We start from the raw sequence: 20,717 nt of genomic DNA, 5'->3' as shown, positions 1-20,717 counted from the left end.
AGTTTCGCTTTCACAACAAAGCACACAGCGTCTTCACGACATGGCTGCAGCGTCAACAATACTACAGTGAGAATAAAAGTTACGCCTTCTTTCTTTGCGTGAACATTTGGGCGGCGTTATGCAAATCTTCCCACATAGTGAGGTAGATATGTGGGGGCGTGTTAGAACAAGCCGTTTTAGGTAGGTGTGGCTCACTCTTAACTTTTATAAAGAATATCTCTTTGGATTTGAGACTTTAGTCTTTGCAACTTTACAGATCTTCTTTATGCACCGAAGGGGCTTTGGAGTGCTTGTAACACTCCAAAGAGAAAGGAAAAATTGAAATCGCATCATATGACCCCTTTAAGGGTAACAGAGACTACATGCTTCTGTGACCCTTCAATGAGTTTTTTCTGAACTCTTCTACAGATGTGTGGCTTGACGCAAGCCTTTTTCTGAGCTCTACAGGCAGTTCTTTTGACCTCAGGGCTTGGTTTTTGCTCTGACATGCATTATCAGCTGTTAGACATTTTATAAGACGTGTGTGCCATTCCAAATCATACCCATTCAATTGAATTTGCCACAGGTTAACTTCACTCAAAGTGTGGTAACATCTACAAGCAAAATTAATGCTCCTGAGCTAAATTTCAACTGTCCCAGATATGATGAATACTTATGCAATGGAATCATTTTAGTGTTTATTTTTAATACATTTGCAAAGATGTTAAAAGCCTGTTTTTTGCTTTACAATCATGGTGTATGGAGTGTAGATTGTTGTGGAAAAAAACTAATTTAAAGCAGTTTAACATAAGGCAGCAACAAAACAAAATGTGAAAAAATTAAGGGATATCAATACATTCGCAAGGCACTGTATATGAGGAATATGTCAAAGTCGTTTATATGTGCCAAACGTCCTGCTGCCATCTGGTGGCACTATGACTATAACTGAATATTGTCATGTAGATGTCTTCAGGCCAGGACTTTTATCAAACATGTGAAGTTTGGTGCAGATTGAACATGGTATGTTTAAGTTAGTGTAAAACAAGACATTTCCTGTTGCCAGCAGGTGGCGCTATGATTATAACTGAATATTGCCCTTTAGATGTGTTCAGGCCAGGACTCTTATCAAACATGTGAAGTTTGGGGCAGATCGGACATTGTATGGCTGAGTTACAACAACGTAATTTTCCAATGGCGAAATATCGAAATTTGTCAGGCCGCCACGGACACGCCCTTTAACGAAAACTCAAGATTTTTGCAATTTAACATCACAAAGGCCTTTAGATTAGACTGACCAAATATAATGTTGATGTCATTAAATCTCTAAGAAGAGCGTAATACATGCCACTTCCTGTTGGCAGCAGGTGGTGCTATGACTACAACTGAATATGGGCATGTGTTCAGGACAGGACTCTTATTAAAGGGGTCATGCATTTTTTTTATTATTATTATTTTAAAATGTTCACTTAGGTTCACTTATAATGTTAGTGTGATTTTGCATAGTTTTTATAGGCGGGGCGCATTCAAGTAAACGCCCACTGCTATGATTGGCTAACAGTTTCGCTTATTAAAATAACAGATGGATGCTGCAGTGATATACTCTGAAAACAACATGGGTCATTTGGGTTAAAAACTTATAAATACGTATAAACGTATAAATACTCAGTATATATCAATATATATGCGATAGTGGTAAAGCACATTTACTCACACTTATGTATTGTGACATTACTGTTGGATCCACTCAGACTCAGTGCTGCCATCTTTGTTTACTTTTTCTTTAAAAAGTGCATCATACTGTCTTTTAAAAATGAATCGGTAGCAAAGTAAAGCAAACAAACAAACAAACAGTGTTTCACTGACGTGATCTGGAGCACTTTACCCCGTGTTTACACCGGATGCGAGTGGGGCGGCACGCAACTATAGACAACAGAAGCCATTATAATCAGCGATTCTGTCTACACTGGTTGCAGCACACATTGACACAACAGTGAATCATTTTGCAAAGCTTCGAAAAGGTTTTTTTCTCCCATCACTACTGTATGGTTCTGTTGATGGAGTAATCCTGTGTTTGCGTCTCTCTAGTGTAGTATTTCCTCTCCTACTACAAGCGCGTATCAGTGGGAGGGGCTAAAGAAGCAGTGACGTAGAAGCAGGCGTTGATCTTCTCCTGCGGAGGCATTGGTTAGCCACACTATTAAGTCATAAAGTGGCACATTCCAGAACGAGTCGTTTTTTGAGCTTGGTTTCAATAAAAGCTGTTTTTAAACTAACGAGAAATGTTTGAGTTTTGAAACTTACATGATGTTTATATAGTACATTGAACTGTTATATGTCAATTAAATTTTGTAGGTGGCGCTATCGAGCCATTTTGCCACACCTAATTCTGAAACCCATATCAGATGTAAATTTTCGCCAGTTCTGATGCATGTGCAAAGTTTTGTGAGTTTTCAAGCATGTTTAGGCCCTCAAAAATGTGATTCACTTTAGAGAAGAAGAAGAAGAAGAAGAAGAAGAAGAAGAAGAAGAAGAAGAAGAAGAAGAAGAAGAAGAAGAAGAAGAAGAAGAAGAAGAAATTCACTTTGGAGAAGAAGAAGAAGAAGAAGAAGAAGAAGAAGAAGAAGAAGAAGCAATTCCAGGAGGGCTCTCGCACCATTGGTGCTCGGGCCCTAAAAAACTTCAGAAAATCAACATCCATGAAAGAGCTGCAATTGCTAAAACTTTAATCACAGACACTACAAAAGATTGTGTGATAACCATAAAACCTGGACAGTTAGACCTTCGACATCAACATCAACATCTGCCCTGGTCAGCTTAATCACCTGACTTGAAAATATCAAACCACTGTGAACAGTTTTGGAGAGAAGATTGGGAAGAAGATTGCTTCCTTCAACTTCGCTGAAACAACTGGCAGATGTTTTGATAGACGAAATTCCACTAGACTACTCAAAAGTTGTATGGATGTATTCTAAGGTTGGAAGCTTAAAACACCACAATAGTGCCTATTTCCCAGCTCTTCGCATTATTTTGTCCAAGACCTGTATGTAACATGCATTTAAAGAATAGATGATTTTACATTTCATGCCAACTTCAATAACTTGTATCAACCAAGCCTTATTTTCCAAACACCAGAAAGGCAAGCAGCACCAAGAAGACCTCACATCTCCACTGTCTGGTATCCTGCATGCTGCACTGCTTTAGCAGGCTCCCACATGCTTCCTACAGCTGAAGGCCAAAATTCCAGACCTATCACCTTCAAAGATTATTTTACACAAGGTGAAAAGTCAATGAAGGCATCAGAGCACCAGTAGAAGGTACGTCTGGAAGTAAATATTCAAACTCGACCCGCGGCACAGTAAGGAAACAGAGGAATATCTAAAAAACATGAAGATGAATGAGGTATCTTGAATGAGGCTGCATAAATTTAGTTTAGTGGACATATGGTGCACAGTATTTACACTTACAGTATTGATGGTTATTCCTACTGAATACTAAATGAGGCACTTAGTGAGCCAGTGAGACAACCTTTGGGTTATGAGTCCGACTCTCTAACCATTAGGCCACAACTTCCCCTGTCTCTACAGTCGACTGAGCACAGCACACATAGACGTAGCTGATGACGTCACAATGGACTCCAAAATCATTTTCTAAGAAATGGGGAGTCAGGGGCTATCCATAACAATAACACTCATGCATACCCACCATGGGGGAGAATTGTGCCACTCACACCAGACAGAAGAGCTGGTTTAGCAGTATCGAGCTGTGTTATTAGACACTCAATTGGGTGGAGCCTGACAGAGGTCCAGAAATGTGGGAGAACTTGTCTCGTGTTGACGAAGGTTCCTCAGAAGAACTACAGTCATGCTGACTCTTCACCAAGAGCAACAGTAGATAGGCATCTTTGTTATGTAAGTGGAACGGCAACATACTAAGCTATAATTACACTTTCAGCAACAGATAACATGTTATCTCATTTACAGGAACACACAGTCATGATCTATGGCTGTTTCAAAACCTAGTGAGCTAGCTGCCTACCAAATCAGCATCTTTGGGCATTATAAAAGCGTTTCTCCATTTAAGTTTACATTTATAAATGAAAGTAAGGATCTAACTTCTGCTCAGGGTTATGTGATCCTAAAAAGACAGCTACTTCATTCACTTACTTGAAAAGCTTAATTGAAAAAGATTATAATATTTTATTCAATAGAATATAATGTTATCAGCGAGAGAAAGAGAGAGTGAAAGAGTGGGAGAGAATGAAAATAAAGAATAGAGAGGCAAACATAAGATCTTACCGTCTTAAATTAAATTTAAATGCAAAACTCAGCATTACAATGTTCAGAGCATTGTGAGGGGTTGCCAAGGGGGAGTTATATGGTTGCTTAGGTGTTCTGAGTGGCTTTCATGTTGCTATGCTGTTGCTAGGGTGTTTTGGGTGGTTGCTAGGTGGTCATTTACTGGCTCAAGTCAATAGGACTGCCCAAGTCTATCTGATATTCTGGTATTTTGATATGACTCTTGTCCTTCTGAACTGTCATTTCTAGGCATTTTTTATATCCAAATGGAACACTGAGAACTTATCAAACAACTGCGTGGAACCAAAGCATATTACCCATTTAACTGGATGACAAAGGTATTTAACTGCTGTTTAAAGGTCTGTATCATTTCCCAAGCTTTTAAAGCAAATATGTTTACAGACACAGTGGAGCCAGAAAGAATGTTTAACTGAACAGGTTATTTACATGGAGAAGTCTTAAAGATACAGAAGCTATGACGGTCTTAATTTCTAAAGGTCCGAAGAAGGGAGGAAGATGATTATGTGAAACCCTTTTTTTCAGTTCTTGGCACTAAGTACATCACCAGCTACAGTTTCAAACAAACCCGGATTCAAAACCACCAACCACTATTACAAGAGAAAGAATAAGGTAGATCAGGAAAGCAAATCAATACTCAATATCTCAGTTCATGTTTGTTCAGTACACTGGGTGAATACCTGAAAAAGGATTATATTCTGTTAAATCTTGTGCTGGTACATTCACTCCTGCAGTGTGATGACTGATGGGGTGGTAAAACACATAGAAACTCCCTGTGAAGGAGCAGTTAAAATCTGTCACATTACTCATCAAGCGACATAAATGAAGGTGTAAGCATGTTGATTTGAAGATAAGCAAACTAAACGCACCAAGTCATGGTTCCCACATCTTTGACACAATGAGTTTACACAAGCATTCAAAAGTTGAGTGTCAGTAAGATGAAATAAATAAATAAATAAATGCATGAATGATATTAATAATAACACATTCAGCAATGATACATTCATAAGTTACAGTAAAGACAATAATAATAATAATAATAAGTGTTTCTTTGGCACAAAATCATCATATTAGAATGATTTCTGAAAATTCAGGTTGACCATCACAGAAATAAATTATACTGAAAATTATTTCAAAATAGAAAATAGATTTTAAAATAGATTTTAATAGTAATCCACATTTCCTGTTTTTACAGTCATTTTGATCAAATAAATGCAGCCTTGTTGAGCATAAGAGACTTCTTTTAAAAGCATTAAAAAATCTTACAGACCCCAACTGTAGTTGTAGCTGACTTTCTGGCCAATTAAATATTTTAGGATTTTTTGTTCCCCCCCAAATTATATTAAATTCCAAAGACTTTTTAAGATTTCATTATCCTTATTGGTAACACTTTAGTTTAGGGACCTGTTCTCATTATTAACTAGTTGCTTATTAGCATGCATATTACAAGCATATTGGCTGTTTATTAGTACTTATGAAGCACATATTAATGCCTTATTAGTTAATTATGAGTTAATAGTGAGAATTGGTCCCCAAACTAAAGTGTGACCTTATTATTATTATTATTATTAAATTGCTGAACTGATATGCAAATACTTACAGTAGCTCCACCCCCAAGACCATGGTCACATTGTCACCAGAGTGGTTGCTGCGGAATCTGATCTGGAACAGGTAGATGGCCACGTTCTGTCGTGACGTCAGCATTCCCGCAGTGCCACGGACTGGAGAGAGATTCAGGTCTTCTGCCTGACACGACCCCACACAGATCTGATCTCTAAGTGCGTAGTCTATAACTGTATAACTCTCCTCACTGAAAAAGACAGACAGAGAGAGTCAGAGATTTAGATTAAAGAAATATTAAAGGTTAAATCACTTTTATCAGACATATACTTGTGGTGGAACTCCAAGTCCATCACTCACAAACAATTGTACTTTTGCATTTTTATTATAAAATTAAGGAATCACTTACAGTGCATGGTAGAGCTACTGGGAAGTCGTGGCCTAATGGTTAGAGAGTCGGACTTGTAACCCAAAGGTTGCGGGTTCGAGTCTCGTACCGGCAGGGATTGTAGGTGGGGGGAGTGAATGTACAGCGCTCTCTCCACCTTCAATACCACGACTGAGGTGCCCTTGAGCAAGGCACTGAACCCCCACTGAGCTCCCCGGGGCGCACATGTCACGTCACTTACAAAAAATTGGAGAATATAGGTGAACCATACAGACGATATTTTGAGAAATATCTCAAGTTATTATTGTTGTTATTAACTTAATTTCTGTCGATTTGATTGCACAGATACTATTTGAACTGAACTGAGCTGGACGATGACATCACTGAATCAATGATGAACTGACTTTAACTGAAACATTGAGTGTTTTCTATTGTCCTCTTTCATTATCGACACACAATTTACCTGTTTAATACTGTAAAGCTGCTTTGACACAATCTGTATTGTATAAAGCACTATATAAACAAAGGTGACTTCACTTGACTATTATTATTGGTTGAGGACGAGTAAATAACAGAATTTTCATTTTTGGGTGAACTATCCATTTAATGCAATTTTATTTATTTATTTAAATATAAAAATGCTAACAATTGTTTATAAAATTATTTTAGGACTGAATACACCACTCTTGCCTTCACCTGCATCTCTCACAGTAAGGGGGCGCTCGTTCAGTTTCAGTTTCAACTCCATTCAGAATCTTAGAGTAAGTGCGCATTCACTATTTTACAGATGTTACTTTCATTTGATTTATTTGCTGTATGGTACACTATTTTTGCTATGTGGTAATTGTGTTCTTTGTTTCGATAAATTAGTACTAGTATCAGTGAACATCATAATAATGTTAATAATGTAGTTTGTGTAAACCGCATGCTTACTTTTTTATTTCAGATGTGAGAATAACAGTAGAGAGCCAAAGAAAATAAGCAGCCCACTCGGTCATGGAAAACAGACTGATGTTGACGTTCCACAGGCTCTGAGATTCCTGCCCGCACAACAACCTGGACCACAGCTAAGACCATGTGATGCACACACTCCCAAAATGATGTGATAGTTATATATATTCTATATAAACTATAAACAAAAAATAGATACAATTCTTTTTTCCTCATATTCTTTCTTGTAGCAATTCCCTCTGTCACATACCTGACTGAAAGGCTCATTATGCAGGCCTTTGTCTTCTCAGGTGTGAGTCACAGCATTATCCATGACCATTCACGCCCCCTCGCATATCCCTTTTCTACACAAAATGTGTCTTAGAAAATTTAAATCAATATATTGTTTTCTGTGAGTGAGTAAACAAGATGATTTTCGCATCATTCTGATGCAAAAACTCTAGACTTCAAGATCCAGTTCTCAAAAGTCTTGTGAACAAATGTTCTGTATGTGTTTTATGGCCTTATTTCAGTGACTTTAAAATTTTAGTTTTTCACTAAGCACGCATAAACGTTGTTTTCTCAAAAACACAATCACATACATACATGCTGCCCACATATTATTGTAGCCCAGTTTGTGCTGATTATGGTGCTACTAATTTAGCCATTAAAATGTTTATAAGCAACTCAAAAAAGCACAAATGTCAGGGCATGTCAAAACTTCTCCAGGGCCCCAAAACACCCTCAGACCCCAGAGGGTTAAGGAAGTGAAAAATGTCCTTGACATATTTGTAAAACAATAAAATACAAATTTGTCTACTTAAATTTGTAGAAAGATGTCCTGACACATTTGTTATAAAAACAACTGATCCATCTGTACAATATATTAAACAAACTGTATTTCTGTCTGCAGTAAAGATAAAATATTTCTCTATTAAACAATGATCTGAGACCATGTTTGACCTCTAACACTGACTTTTGACTGTTTGATTTAGCATGTTCATGTGTATGCAAGTGCTATTTACAGTATAGCACTTTAAAGCATATAAATGCTAGTGGTGTAGCATTAGTCAGCATGTCTTTAGCCAGATAATTAACTGAAACTGTGTTTGTGTAGAGAGATAATTGAATAATTGGAGTCAGATCCTCCTGTTCAGTTCCTGAACAACCTCTGGGCTCTGCCCAACACAATCACAATGCCATTTACATTCCACAGACAGAGAGGGACCATTACAATTAAACTAAATTCTGGAAGAAACAAGCTGACCAAGAAAGAGTCAGTGTGACAGAGAGACAGAGACCAACTAAAATAGCTATTAGGAAGCTGAATGTTAATAAGCAGCCCAAATGTTATGATGCCTGCATTCACTTACACCATTGAAAATTGATTTTAGTTCAAAAAAAATAAATAAATAAAAATTAGTGGGCATTTATAAGTTCTTTGCCATAACATTTAAAAATCCATATATTGCTTATAATTATTTCTTATCTTTAAAATACTTTTTATATCAGTGCAACCGTGCTTCAAAAGAAAGAGCTTTTCAAAACTACTAAAAGTGGAAAAGAACGAGTGTGAAGCTGACTGTGGTGTCAACTCACATTACCTGCTTCTAGGTAAAAACGTTGTGCTTGAACTCACTGTAAAAAATACAACGGACTGTATGCTCTGCACCTGGGAGACAGGAAATCTCTCCATACCAGCAGGTGGCAGTAGTCTGTATTTGTCATTCAGAAAGGGAAAGCAGAAGAACTAGAACTGCAGATTTAAAGGGGTCATATGATGCTATTTTAAAGATCATTATTTTGTGTGTTCCTGAAACCACGCCTTCTTTCTTTGCGTGCACATTTGGGCGGCATTATGCTAATATTTCCACATATTGACGTAGATATGTGGGGGCATGTTAGAACGAGCCGTTTTAGGTAGGCGTGGCTGACTCTTAACTTTTATAAAGAATATCTCTTTGGATCTGAGACTTTAGTCTTTGCAACTTTACAGATCTTCTTTATGCACCAAGAGCTTGTAACACTCCAGAGAGAAAGGAAAAATTGAAATCGCATCATATGACCCCTTTAGAACAAAGCAGCACTGTCTTGTATCGGCTATATGATGATATAGCCTATAGTCTACAATGACAGCTCAACCATACAATATTGTGATACATAAATATATCTGTACAGTGCAGGACTGCTTAATATTATTGACACATTAGAGCAATAAAGAAACATGCATAAATGAGGAAAAAGTGCAGGACGTACTTAGTTAAAATAAAACAATAAGCCCCAAGAAGCTGTGGTTTAAATGTGATTTTAGAACAGCTAAGGGGCATTGTAAAAAAGACAAACCCCTTGATCTGTTCTAATCACTGTAAACTATGGCTTCATGGGGTTTATTGCTTTAAAAAATAAATGAATAAAAATAAAAAGTCAGATCCTGGCAAGATTTCATCAAATAAACAGTGACAAAATGTAATAAATGTGACCTTGTGCTGGCAAAATGAGTCACAATGAGCAAATTTTCAAAAATGAGTTATTTTTTATGTTCACATTAAAAGGCCTTCAGAATGATGTATGATTTGTTGGAATCTGACAAAAAATGACTGAGCTACACCCGTTTGATGTCGATAGAGTCAGCAAAGTCAATTTTGAGAACAATTGAGTTAAAGTTTTCTGAAGGTTCTAAAGCAAAATCACAGAGCAACGTTGCATCTTTTCCTCCAGTTCTTTTCTTAATAATAATTACTATATTAATAATCACAATATAGCTATTTTTTATTTTATCTTTGTTATTATAAAAACGAACAGATGAAAAAAATAAATAAATAATGCATTACCTTTTTCATTTTACATATAAACAAAAGTATTCAAGTAAGAAAAACAAATAATCACATGTAAAATTCCCTTTAGTCTGTTAATTACAAATAAATTGATTATTAAAACTACAAAAGCAGTTCAATCAAGAGCAGCGAGTGATTCACTCTTTTCTTTTATTGTTAAAATAATATCAGTACCGCATGTCTAATATAATCAGTACCTCAGCTCCCTATACGCAGAGTACGCAGTTTGCGTAGGGCACCAACCCCCGGGGGAAAACTTTCATTCTATATTAATATTAACATACGCATATACATAAATACAAATATAAACATGAACATATATACATAATTAGGCTATAAAAACATGCATTTTAGGGTGAACGCAGTAGTCAGTAGGCTAAGCACACGTGACGCGCCATTCCCGCATCCGCCATCACCTCATGTGTGCGGCTGACTGCAAATGATCATAATTGATGGAGAACTATGCCCGAAAAAAAAAAACATCAGCAGTCCGGCGCCGAGAAAAGAAAAAGTAAAAAAGCCCAAGATGAAGCCTGTGCATCCCTTTCAGGTATGTTCATAATCCTGTGAAACCTTTTTGGCTGTTGACATTAATAACGTTAATTAACGTTTTAATTATCATATGATCATTTAATTATCATATGCCTTTGTAAATTTTGAAATTTGGAATGCTCCAGCTGATGAAGTAAATCAGTGTTGATTTTCGGAGAGTCTATTTACACTAAGTGCAAATAGGCCGCCTTGTTGGCAGAAGCTATTTACACTAACTTCGCCCACCTACCTGTGATTGGTCTAGTCAACACTACAAAAGACAATTAGCAAGAAACAGCTCCAGTGGCGTAGATGGTAAAGTGTGTACTGTAGTCGTTTTGACGCGATCGACCCAAGTTCAAATCTGCCTTTTGCCGAACTTTTTTTTTCTCTCCCTTTTCCAATCTCATATCTCAAAGGAAAGGCATTTATTTCCAATAAAAATTAAGGAAATAATCGAAAAGTTGAAAATAAAGTATCGGGTAGGGTTAGAGTAGGTGTAGGGAGGGCTTTATTGTCCCAATAAGGTGGCATCCATTTTTTAAATTGAATTAAAATTAAAATTTACACTCAATACGTTATTATTGCATACTGTTTTATAATTTACGACAATATTGAGGTGCAGATAATTGCCACTATTTGAAATTAGTATAAATAGCAGAAAATCCTGGTATTTTATCCTAGTGTAAATGGAATCTATAGCTTTTTGCACTTGGTGTAAAGCATATCGTTAAGAAAATAGTGTAAATAGCATCTGTTGCTAAGAAAATATGCTATTTCACTTAGTGTAAATAGCATCTATCGATTTTTGATTCAATTTATTATTGTTTATTTTGATAATATTTAATAATTTAAAATGTTTTATTTAATGTGTGTAATTTTAGTTTGTATTTTTTTTTATTTTGCTGTAGAGCTACAATTGTAATTTTTAAATAATACATTTTAATTACAATTTATTTATTTACTTTTATGTTTAATTTTATTAAAGTTCTATTTTGACCCCTATAGTAGGTGTTTGTTTTTTGCTTTTTATTTCCATAATATTTGGGGGAGGGGACACAACAATACAATACTGCTTAGGGCACCCATTTGGCCAGCAGCGGCCCTGAATATAATGTTACACACCAGATGTTTTTCCCCAAATGTTCACATAAGACATTTTATGATTATGTTTGTGTGAATACTTAAATACTGTAATTCTGTGTATATGTATTGGGATCACCCGCAGTCTGAAGCGCCTTTATGCGCGCGCTTCGGATGACAGTCAGCGTGAGAAACGAGCGGAGAAAAGGTACTCTTCTCAGAAAATGTACAAATAAAGGTAATTAAACATCTAAAATGATTATTTGGAGCATTGGGATCGCTAGACGAGGGCTTAATGAACAAATTTTTGTGAAAACGTCAAAATCGACATTTTTCACTTTTGTTGCCTGTAGCTCAAAATTAGTCCGTGCACATGCGCATTCCCACTAATTTTGACAGCACGGGTCACAAATATTACAACTGTATTTTACAGTTGATTCATGTGTGGCTCAGCCAATCATAATCAATAACCAAACGTATCTGTTTCATAAAGAGTTGCAAAATGAACTTCGAAATGCTGCAAAATGAACTTTCAAAGAACACCTGAAAGAAAAAAATCAAAGAGTACACACAGAAAGCCGCCTCTTTCAGACAGCATACAATCCCAAATTCAGATTTCGCTTGGCGAGTAATCAAAGTTTTAAAGTTATGAAACATGCATGTTGAAAATTAGCTTTGCCTAAAATCTGATTTTAAAAAGTTGTTAAACAACAGATATGACAAATATATTTTCATCATTTCTACCTAGCTGCCTAGCTAGTGAGCCACCACGTTGTGGAGTGATGTAGTTGTCTACATAATGGGGTTGGTTGGCTCCAGTGAAAAGACTGAGCAACTTTAGGCTTAAGTCTGTTGGTGCAGTGAACAATGGCTCAAAAGTTTCCACCTCAATGTAATCTTCCTCCAAAAAATGTTCACTACAAACTCTGGGCTCTTTTTTTTTCAGTGCTGCTAGTCAGCGAAGCAGTACTGTTCTCCATTTCAGCAACAATTTATGAAAATTTACTCTTTTGCCCTTTGTATTAACACTGTGAAACTAATTTTGTTTAAATAATTCACAATATACAAATTATGCTTTTAATATCATTTAAAGGTGCATTAAAACAATACAAAGTCCAATACAAAATATGGAAAGCAACAGAAGTTTAGTAACTAACTAACTGAAGTTTAATTACGTTTCCCCACAGAGACCATCCCACTTTGCACTTAGTGGCTGTAGGACACGAGCAGGACAGAGCCCATTTCGTCTCATAACTTCTTTTGTAGTTCTTTCTCTCACTAATGCCATTAAGTACACAGTTTTGTACCTTTGTATTTTTTGTCCGATTTTCATTTTCTTTTTTGCTTCAAATAAAAAGATTGTAATGTCATGATTCTCCTTGTAACTGGTTGGCTTGGTTCATGGCTTATTACGCTCAGAGGTGGACAGTAACGAAGTACATTTACTTGAGTACTGTACTTAAGTACACTTTTCGAGTATCTGTACTTTACTTGAGTATTATTTTTTCTGGAAACTTGCTACTTCAACTTCACTACATTTGAAAGACAAATATCGTACTTTTTACTCCGCTACATTTATATCAAGGTCCCCAAGTAGAAAGTCGTTATATGTAGCAGTTTTTCCAGTGTGTGCATTTTCAGATTCAATTAACTCTTTTTTTTCTGCGAAAATCCGGCCTGTGATCTGCCAGGACCTTCCAGTGTTGCCAAGCCTTACAGTATTTCTAAGCCTGCAGTTTTCCGCCTAGCTTTGAATGGATGTTTGGCTGATTTTTTTTTACGCAAATCTGGCAAACTCGGGACCTTCCTCGCTAAACTAATGTAAACGTCTGCGCTACCGCACTGCTAAAAGTGCTCTAAAAAGCCAAATAAGATAATAAAAGGTGAAAAAGGCAGATATTTATAGTGTGGTGTGATCATCTGTGTGTTCACCACATTGATTTTAAATAGACAACTGTATGTGATGCCTTACGTAGGCATCACATACAGTGCTACGAGCGCTGCGATCAAAGATCATAGAAGATAAATGATCGGCATACGGTAAATAAAAATTACCTACACCTTGATCTACATGACAGAGAAAATGTATAGTTTTTATTCTGTGTGAACTCGCATGTGTATGTGTGTATGTGTAAGTGTAACTCATTAAATTAACCATGTTTTTACTATAGTAAATAGTTTAACTATGGTATTTGTGGTAAAATCACAGTATCCACAAATGTACTATTCTCTCACTATAGTAACCATAATTATGCTATTTGTAGTAAAACAGTAACCACAAATTTAACAGTTTTATTATAGTAACTATAGTTTAATATTTGTAGTTAAACTATGGCAATACAAATGGTAGGCTAATATATCAGTCAAAAATGGCTGCTATTACCATTTATAAAATACCTTACTACTCAGGCCTACTGGTAAATTGCTGCTAAAAACTGGTCAAGGAAGTATATAAATCTCAACATTATTTTATTTTATAATATACATTTTTTTTTGTATGATCACACAGGTCAAAATGTTTTACTTCACTTTTTTACAACTTTGGAATCTAAACTGGGAATCAATAAGAATTGAAATCAATAAGCAGAATCAGAATCGGAATGGATAAAATGAAAACAATACCAAACCCTAGCCACATGTTGTGACGTTCACTGATTTATGAGCATTTTCTGAACACCAATCAGTTGATGGCAAAATTCAAAAAGACGGTTCTTTGGTGCAACTTGCACACCCATGGCCATATTGAGAGAGTATGTTCCAGTATTCTGAAAAGACTAAAGATTTGTTTTCTTTTCAATGTTTGCTTTGTTTGCCTAAAATGAACTATATCATAGCCTTCAATATCTCTTTGAAAAAGAACTTTGTAACTTTTAAACAAGTATTAAAATGAGTTCAATGTAGCTGTAGGAGTGTTAAATAAAGTTGATTATCTTCATTCAGTTGTTCCATTTCTAAGTTTGGTAACATAAAAGCTCTTAATTCCAAAGATAATACAAGCTAATCAGTGTATTCAGTAGGTTGCATTAGTGGCATAAGGTATTGTAAGTATACAACGTGACAATAAAACAATGCATTTACTTTTTACATTTGATACTTAAGTACTTTTAAAAGCATGTACTTTCGTACTTTTACTTAAGTAAAAACCTGTCTTTACAACTTTCACTTGTAGTGGAGTAGTATTTGACCAGTAGTATCTGTACTTTCACTCAAGTAATACAGTTGTGTACTTTGTCCCCCTCTGATTACGCTTTAACAAAGACATTTTTAAAAACTCTATGGAAAACATGCATCCGGAACCTGCGCTGTTGAAAAAGTGAGCGGGCACTAATGCACTTGAGGAGTTTTAATAAGAATCAGTGTATATTTATTTCAGAAGAGTGAATATGCATAGTTTTATTTTACATTTGATTATTCCATTTCTATAGTATTTCTAACCTGAATGCTAGACTTAGTGTACTTGAAAAACTTAAAACAATGTTTTTGTCATTTGTATCTTTGATTTATTGTATTTGCCCTATTAAATAAATAAAATAGCTGTACTGCGATATATTTTGTTATCGTGAATAAGATTTAGATCATAATGCCCACCCCATGTGTGTCCACACGTTCATTAGTTTGTGTGGATGTGTACACACAAATATATAACAATCCTGCCCATTTAGCCCAGGCCCTGGCAATCTGTCTGAGACACCGACAATATCTACCTGTCTCAGTCCTGGCCCCAGGGGGCACCTGGACTGGCACTAATCAAATTTTAACCAGCTTTCCCATCCGAGTGCTGGACAATTATACTACCGTCTGCTCCTGACATATCATATTATAACTACTTATTACAGTATCCAGCAGGAAGTTTCTATCAGTTGAGCAATCAGATGTTCAATCTGTAATGACATCCTCTCCAGCAGCCAAGAAATGTTCCAGCACCAGAACAAAACATTCACACACATTCATCCAAACACACACACACACACACACACACACACAGGCCCCTGTGCTGGTATGAAAGGAATGCTGTATTTAGATAAATAAAAATCCAAGAGATGGATGATGTCATTGCTACATGACACTGAATCTTTTGTTAAACTTCTTGTACACTTACACTCTGATACTCATAAAATAATTTAATCATTCGACACCTAACAACAGTGTACTGAACTGTCCTTTTCTATTGTTTATAACACTTATAAACCTTATTATTATCCAAAATGGATATGCAAAATAAAGCAAAGACTTCTGCCTATACATGTGTGAATGTTTATCTGTGAGAAAGAGAGATTAATAAATAAAAAGGAGGAAAAATAACCAGCTGCTTTTCAGCACGAGTTACATAACCAGAGAAAATTAGTAAAAAACAGTGGACCGGAAAAACAGAGAGAGAGAGAGAGAGAGAGAGAGAGAGAGCGAGAGAGAGAGAGAGGAAATGAAAAGAGGGATAGAGTGGAGAGTGTGATGGTGTGCACAGGTTTTTTTTTGCTTCAGATCTGAGCAAGTAGCGTAACTCCCCACACATACTATACAGACCTCGTATCAGAATGAACATCACACATTGACTGAATAAACCTTTTTTTTCCCCCTTTCTTTATTTTTCTGTTAAATCCCAGACAGAGTGTTTATGGGCCGTATTTGCCAGAATGGAGTATAAATGAAAACCATCTTACTTTCTTGGAGGTTATCCCCTTTGTCATAGCGTGCAGAATGTTCCCAAAAATGACCAGAACAACAACAACAAAAAAGGAGCTCTGCTAACTACATGACTCATTCACAGAATGACTGGCACTGTTGTAGCAGCAGGGAGCAGACACTATACAAACGGGCTGAAAAAAACCTTGTGACAGACAAACACAGATTACTCGATAATACTATTTTTACTCTATATATTGATACAATCAATGTTTCCTCAAATTTTTTTTCATGCTGAGCAAAACTTTTCTCTATTGGACGGACATTTTCGGCCACCTGAGCAAAAACATTCTTTATACCAGACCTGTACAGCGCGTACACAAAAAAAGTGTGTAACTTTTAACTAATGTGCTATTTATATTTGATTTGACCCTTGATGTAACTAAATGATGTACATTTTAGGTTACCTGAGAAAATATTTTTACAGTATAATAACACTGCCGTTCAAACGTTTGGGATCAGTACATTTTTAAAAGAAGTTTCTTAGGCTCATCAAGGCTGTATCGGATTCTTTGATAAATAAAAAGTTAAAAAGAACAGTGTTTATTCAAAATAGAAATTTTGTGTTACAATATACACTATACTATTCAAAAGTTTGGGGTCAGTAAATTTTCTCTCTCTTTTTTTTTTTTTTTTTAATTAATACTTTTATTCAGCAAGGATGTTAAATGGATAAAAAGTGATAGTAAAGACTTATATTGCTAGAAAAGATTTCTATTTTTTAATAAATGCTGTTCTTTTTAACTTTTTATTAACCTAATCAAATAATCAAAAAAGCACAATAAAAAAAAAAATATTAAGCAGCACAACAGTTTCAACACTAAAAACGTGAACGTGAATTCTTCTATAGCTATCTAAACATCCCTATGAAGTACAGTTTGCACAATACACCTGTGTGTGACTGTAAATGAATGTCTCTGAGTTTCAGGCACATGCAGAGGGGGGTGCGGTGGGTGCTTGAGCACCTGCCCCTTTTCCCCTTGATGCCCAAAGTGCCCTTTTGTCAAGGCAATTTTTTTTTTTTTTTTGTAATTAAACACCATTTTGTGAAGGCCTGCCCGATCTAACTATTAGTAAAATTTATGAATAATAATTTTACGCCGTAAATAAAATTATCCACATGATGATGACCTTTCACCTGACGATCTCATCCGGGACGATCCCTCACGTTCAGACACTTTTAATTTAGCGCACTACCAGGATGCCTTCATAACGTCCACGGCTGCTGGTAAGTGGAGTTCTCAGAGGAGCGGTGTGCTTGTATACTTATATTATTAAATTATTATTCTTTTACAAGAACGGCGTGAAGAGAGCATGCACAGCTGTTGTTTATATTGCTGTTTGTAGCCTGTGGAAGTAAGGTTAGCTGCAGCAAGGGGCTATAATATTTTTGTTCAATATTTTCCTAATGATAATTTTATGATCGTTTATAAAGGCTACTATGAGCACCTTTTCCTCACAGAATAAGGCAGGAAATATATTCTATAGTTTCTATAGGCTACTAAATTATATGTTAATCAGTTATTATATATAATCAGCATTATTCATATAGTTTATTTATTACCTGGAGATAACTTGAAAAACACACATAAACCGTATATTTTAGCAATCGTGTGTTTATTGTCTTCACGTTTTTTCTGCTTTTTATTCAACTCAGCAATAGCCCGATGCTTTTGTCCATATTAGGGATTTCCTGTATGTCATAAGTCATTCCTTCTATGAGTCTGTTTTGGACTTTCTGCACGAGAGCGCCCTCCGGCTTCGAGTATGAATTAAACATACACTGCATCCAGATATTCACTTCTCATTTTGGATACGAAAAAAACGTCAGGTCATGCATAGACTATCGATACTGTCTCTTTGATTTTAAATCTAGATTTAAATCTAGAAACCTCTATGTGAACACACCTGCCCGAATAAAGTGTGGGGGACGAATTTACATTTCACTAAAATTAAATATTAAAAATGCAGCTAACATTCTACACACACAGCAATATAAAGGTGCCTGTTCTCTTTCGTTCTTGCTGTTTGATTGGAAAAAGAGGGCGTCGAGGGGTCTTGTCTTTATGTTATCTGACTAAAAACTATTGCTTTGAACTTTTATTATTACATTAATTATTTAAGATACGTAGAGTGCCTTAAAAATAATTATCACAACACTGATAAAACAGGCTTATAGTGATTTTCTCATCCTCCGATTTATACTTATCAATCCTGTTTTTATTATCATTATCATTCAAAAAATTAATAAATTCAGAACAGGATTAGAATATAATTCTATTTTAAATAAGACAGAAATATATTTTTTCTACAACAACAGTAGTGTTTACAACAGCAAAACCACCATACCCTGTAAACTCGATAATAATAATAATAATAGGCCTAATATAATTCCGTTTCTAATTCCAGAGTGATTAAGAGGTGCAAAGAAACATTTCTTTAAGTTTTAAACTTAAAATGGTCTTTTCTGTTCTGTTTCTTTTTCAAAACTGCGTCGCGGCATTTGCTGCTATACAGAAGCATCTGTTTCGATACACCTATCAGCAAGGAGCACAGCCCTATTAAAAGCCGTGCTCCATGTGCCCCTTTTATACTTTGAGCACTTGCCCCTCCAATGGTCTCTGCATGGCCCTGCTGAGTTTTGTTACCGTTCTGTGCCAATCATCCACTATTTCCAGCACTTAATCAAGCCACTCTTCTTTAAAACACGAGGATGTTTTATTTCACGTCATTGCGTTTGCGTTGGCTCTCGATTTGAGCTATTTCGTCCGCAACCACTGAAGTATTCGGTTTCTACAGTGACTCATTTGGCGCACATAATTCTCTATCTATGAAACCTGTAAACCGCATTCACCGGTTCTAACTCTATAGCGACATCAACTTTATAGTGGTTTACCCGATCATTGCTATTCTTTCGTTTTTACTAGAATACAAGAGTCTGTCCTTGCTGCAGCTTGCAGTACGATGACGTAGCTGGACTATATCCACTACGTAGTGGATATTTTACACGCATGCGGACTCATTTGGCACACATCATTCTTTCTATGAAACCTGTAAACCGCATTCACCGGTTCTAACTCTATAGCGACATCAACTTTATAGTGGTTTACCCGATCATTGCTATTCTTTCGTTTTTACTAGAATACAAGAGTCTGTCCTTGCTGCAGCTTGCAGTACGATGACGTAGCTGGACTATATCCACTACGTAGTGGATATTTTACACGCATGCGCTGTAGTAGGTCTCGAATAAATTCATATTTTTATTTACATTTTATCATTTTGCAGATGCTTTTATCCACAGCGACTTAGTCTAATGACTTGGTCTAAGTGAAGTCTAACGCAATACATGTAGCAAGGGTTTTTGACCTACGTTACATATCTACACGATGACCTACATTACATTACAATGTAAAAACTTTAATGTCTAAATTAATCCGCGATGTTTTCGTCTATACCGGCAACTTCAAAGCTTTATTTATTTATTTATTTATTTTTAATAGCCTGCATTTCTTATGTTATCGCCAGGATGCACAGTGCTGTATCCATTATTATAAGGATACAACAAGATTGATATGCAGGCGTTGCACTGTCAATTGCTAATTATTACGATATACATCACTCTATCAGAGTTAGCCTAAATGTCTTTTTGATTGTATCCGTCATGTTTATTTAAATTTAATTGGGGATATTAGATTAATGCCAATCCATTTTGTTTATTTAGATTTTATATTATTCTAATATAGCTACTGCAAACATTTTCAATAATAATAAAATAATAAAAAAACAACCATTAAATGTATATTAAGACTTTACCTCGCTAATAACGTCTCAAGTCAGGTCAAAGAAATGTTTCATTAGTTGCTTTTCATACTTTCATCCGCGATGTTTTCGTCTATACCGGCAACTTCAAAGCTTTATTTATTTATTTATTTATTTTTAATAGCCTGCATTTCTTATGTTATCGCCAGGATGCACAGTGCTGTATCCATTATTATAAGGATACAACAAGATTGATATGCAGGCGTTGCACTGTCAATTGCTAATTATTACGATATACATCACTCTATCAGAGTTAGCCTAAATGTCTTTTTGATTGTATCCGTCATGTTTATTTAAATTTAATTGGGGATATTAGATTAATGCCAATCCATTTTGTTTATTTAGATTTTATATTATTCTAATATAGCTACTGCAAACATTTTCAATAATAATAAAATAATAAAAAAACAACCATTAAATGTATATTAAGACTTTACCTCGCTAATAACGTCTCAAGTCAGGTCAAAGAAATGTTTCATTAGTTGCTTTTCATACTATCGTCTGATACAACACTCAAAAAAAGTCTCCCGAGAGAGAGAGAGAGAGAGAGAGAGAGAGAGAGAGGATGGTTTATGTCTTTAGCCATTTATAATTGGTCTA

At 35.7% G+C, this 20,717-nt stretch overlaps 1 protein-coding gene across 1 annotated transcript in view; it reads right to left on the bottom strand.

The window, feature by feature from the left end:
* The window catches only part of LOC107670264 (rho guanine nucleotide exchange factor 26), an 82,118-nt gene that overhangs the window by 8,428 nt on the left and 52,973 nt on the right, over positions 1–20,717 (bottom strand). Inside the window, exon 12 of the mRNA XM_016462807.1 lies at positions 5,893–6,102. Coding sequence (XP_016318293.1) covers positions 5,893–6,102 — 210 coding nt within the window. The remainder of the gene's footprint in view (positions 1–5,892; positions 6,103–20,717) is intronic.

The sequence above is a fragment of the Sinocyclocheilus anshuiensis genome, unplaced genomic scaffold, assembly GCF_001515605.1.
Source record: "Sinocyclocheilus anshuiensis isolate Anshui unplaced genomic scaffold, SAMN03320099.WGS_v1.1 scaffold1017, whole genome shotgun sequence".
NCBI lineage: Eukaryota > Metazoa > Chordata > Actinopteri > Cypriniformes > Cyprinidae > Sinocyclocheilus > Sinocyclocheilus anshuiensis.
This window is presented reverse-complemented; position numbering and strand designations above follow the sequence as displayed.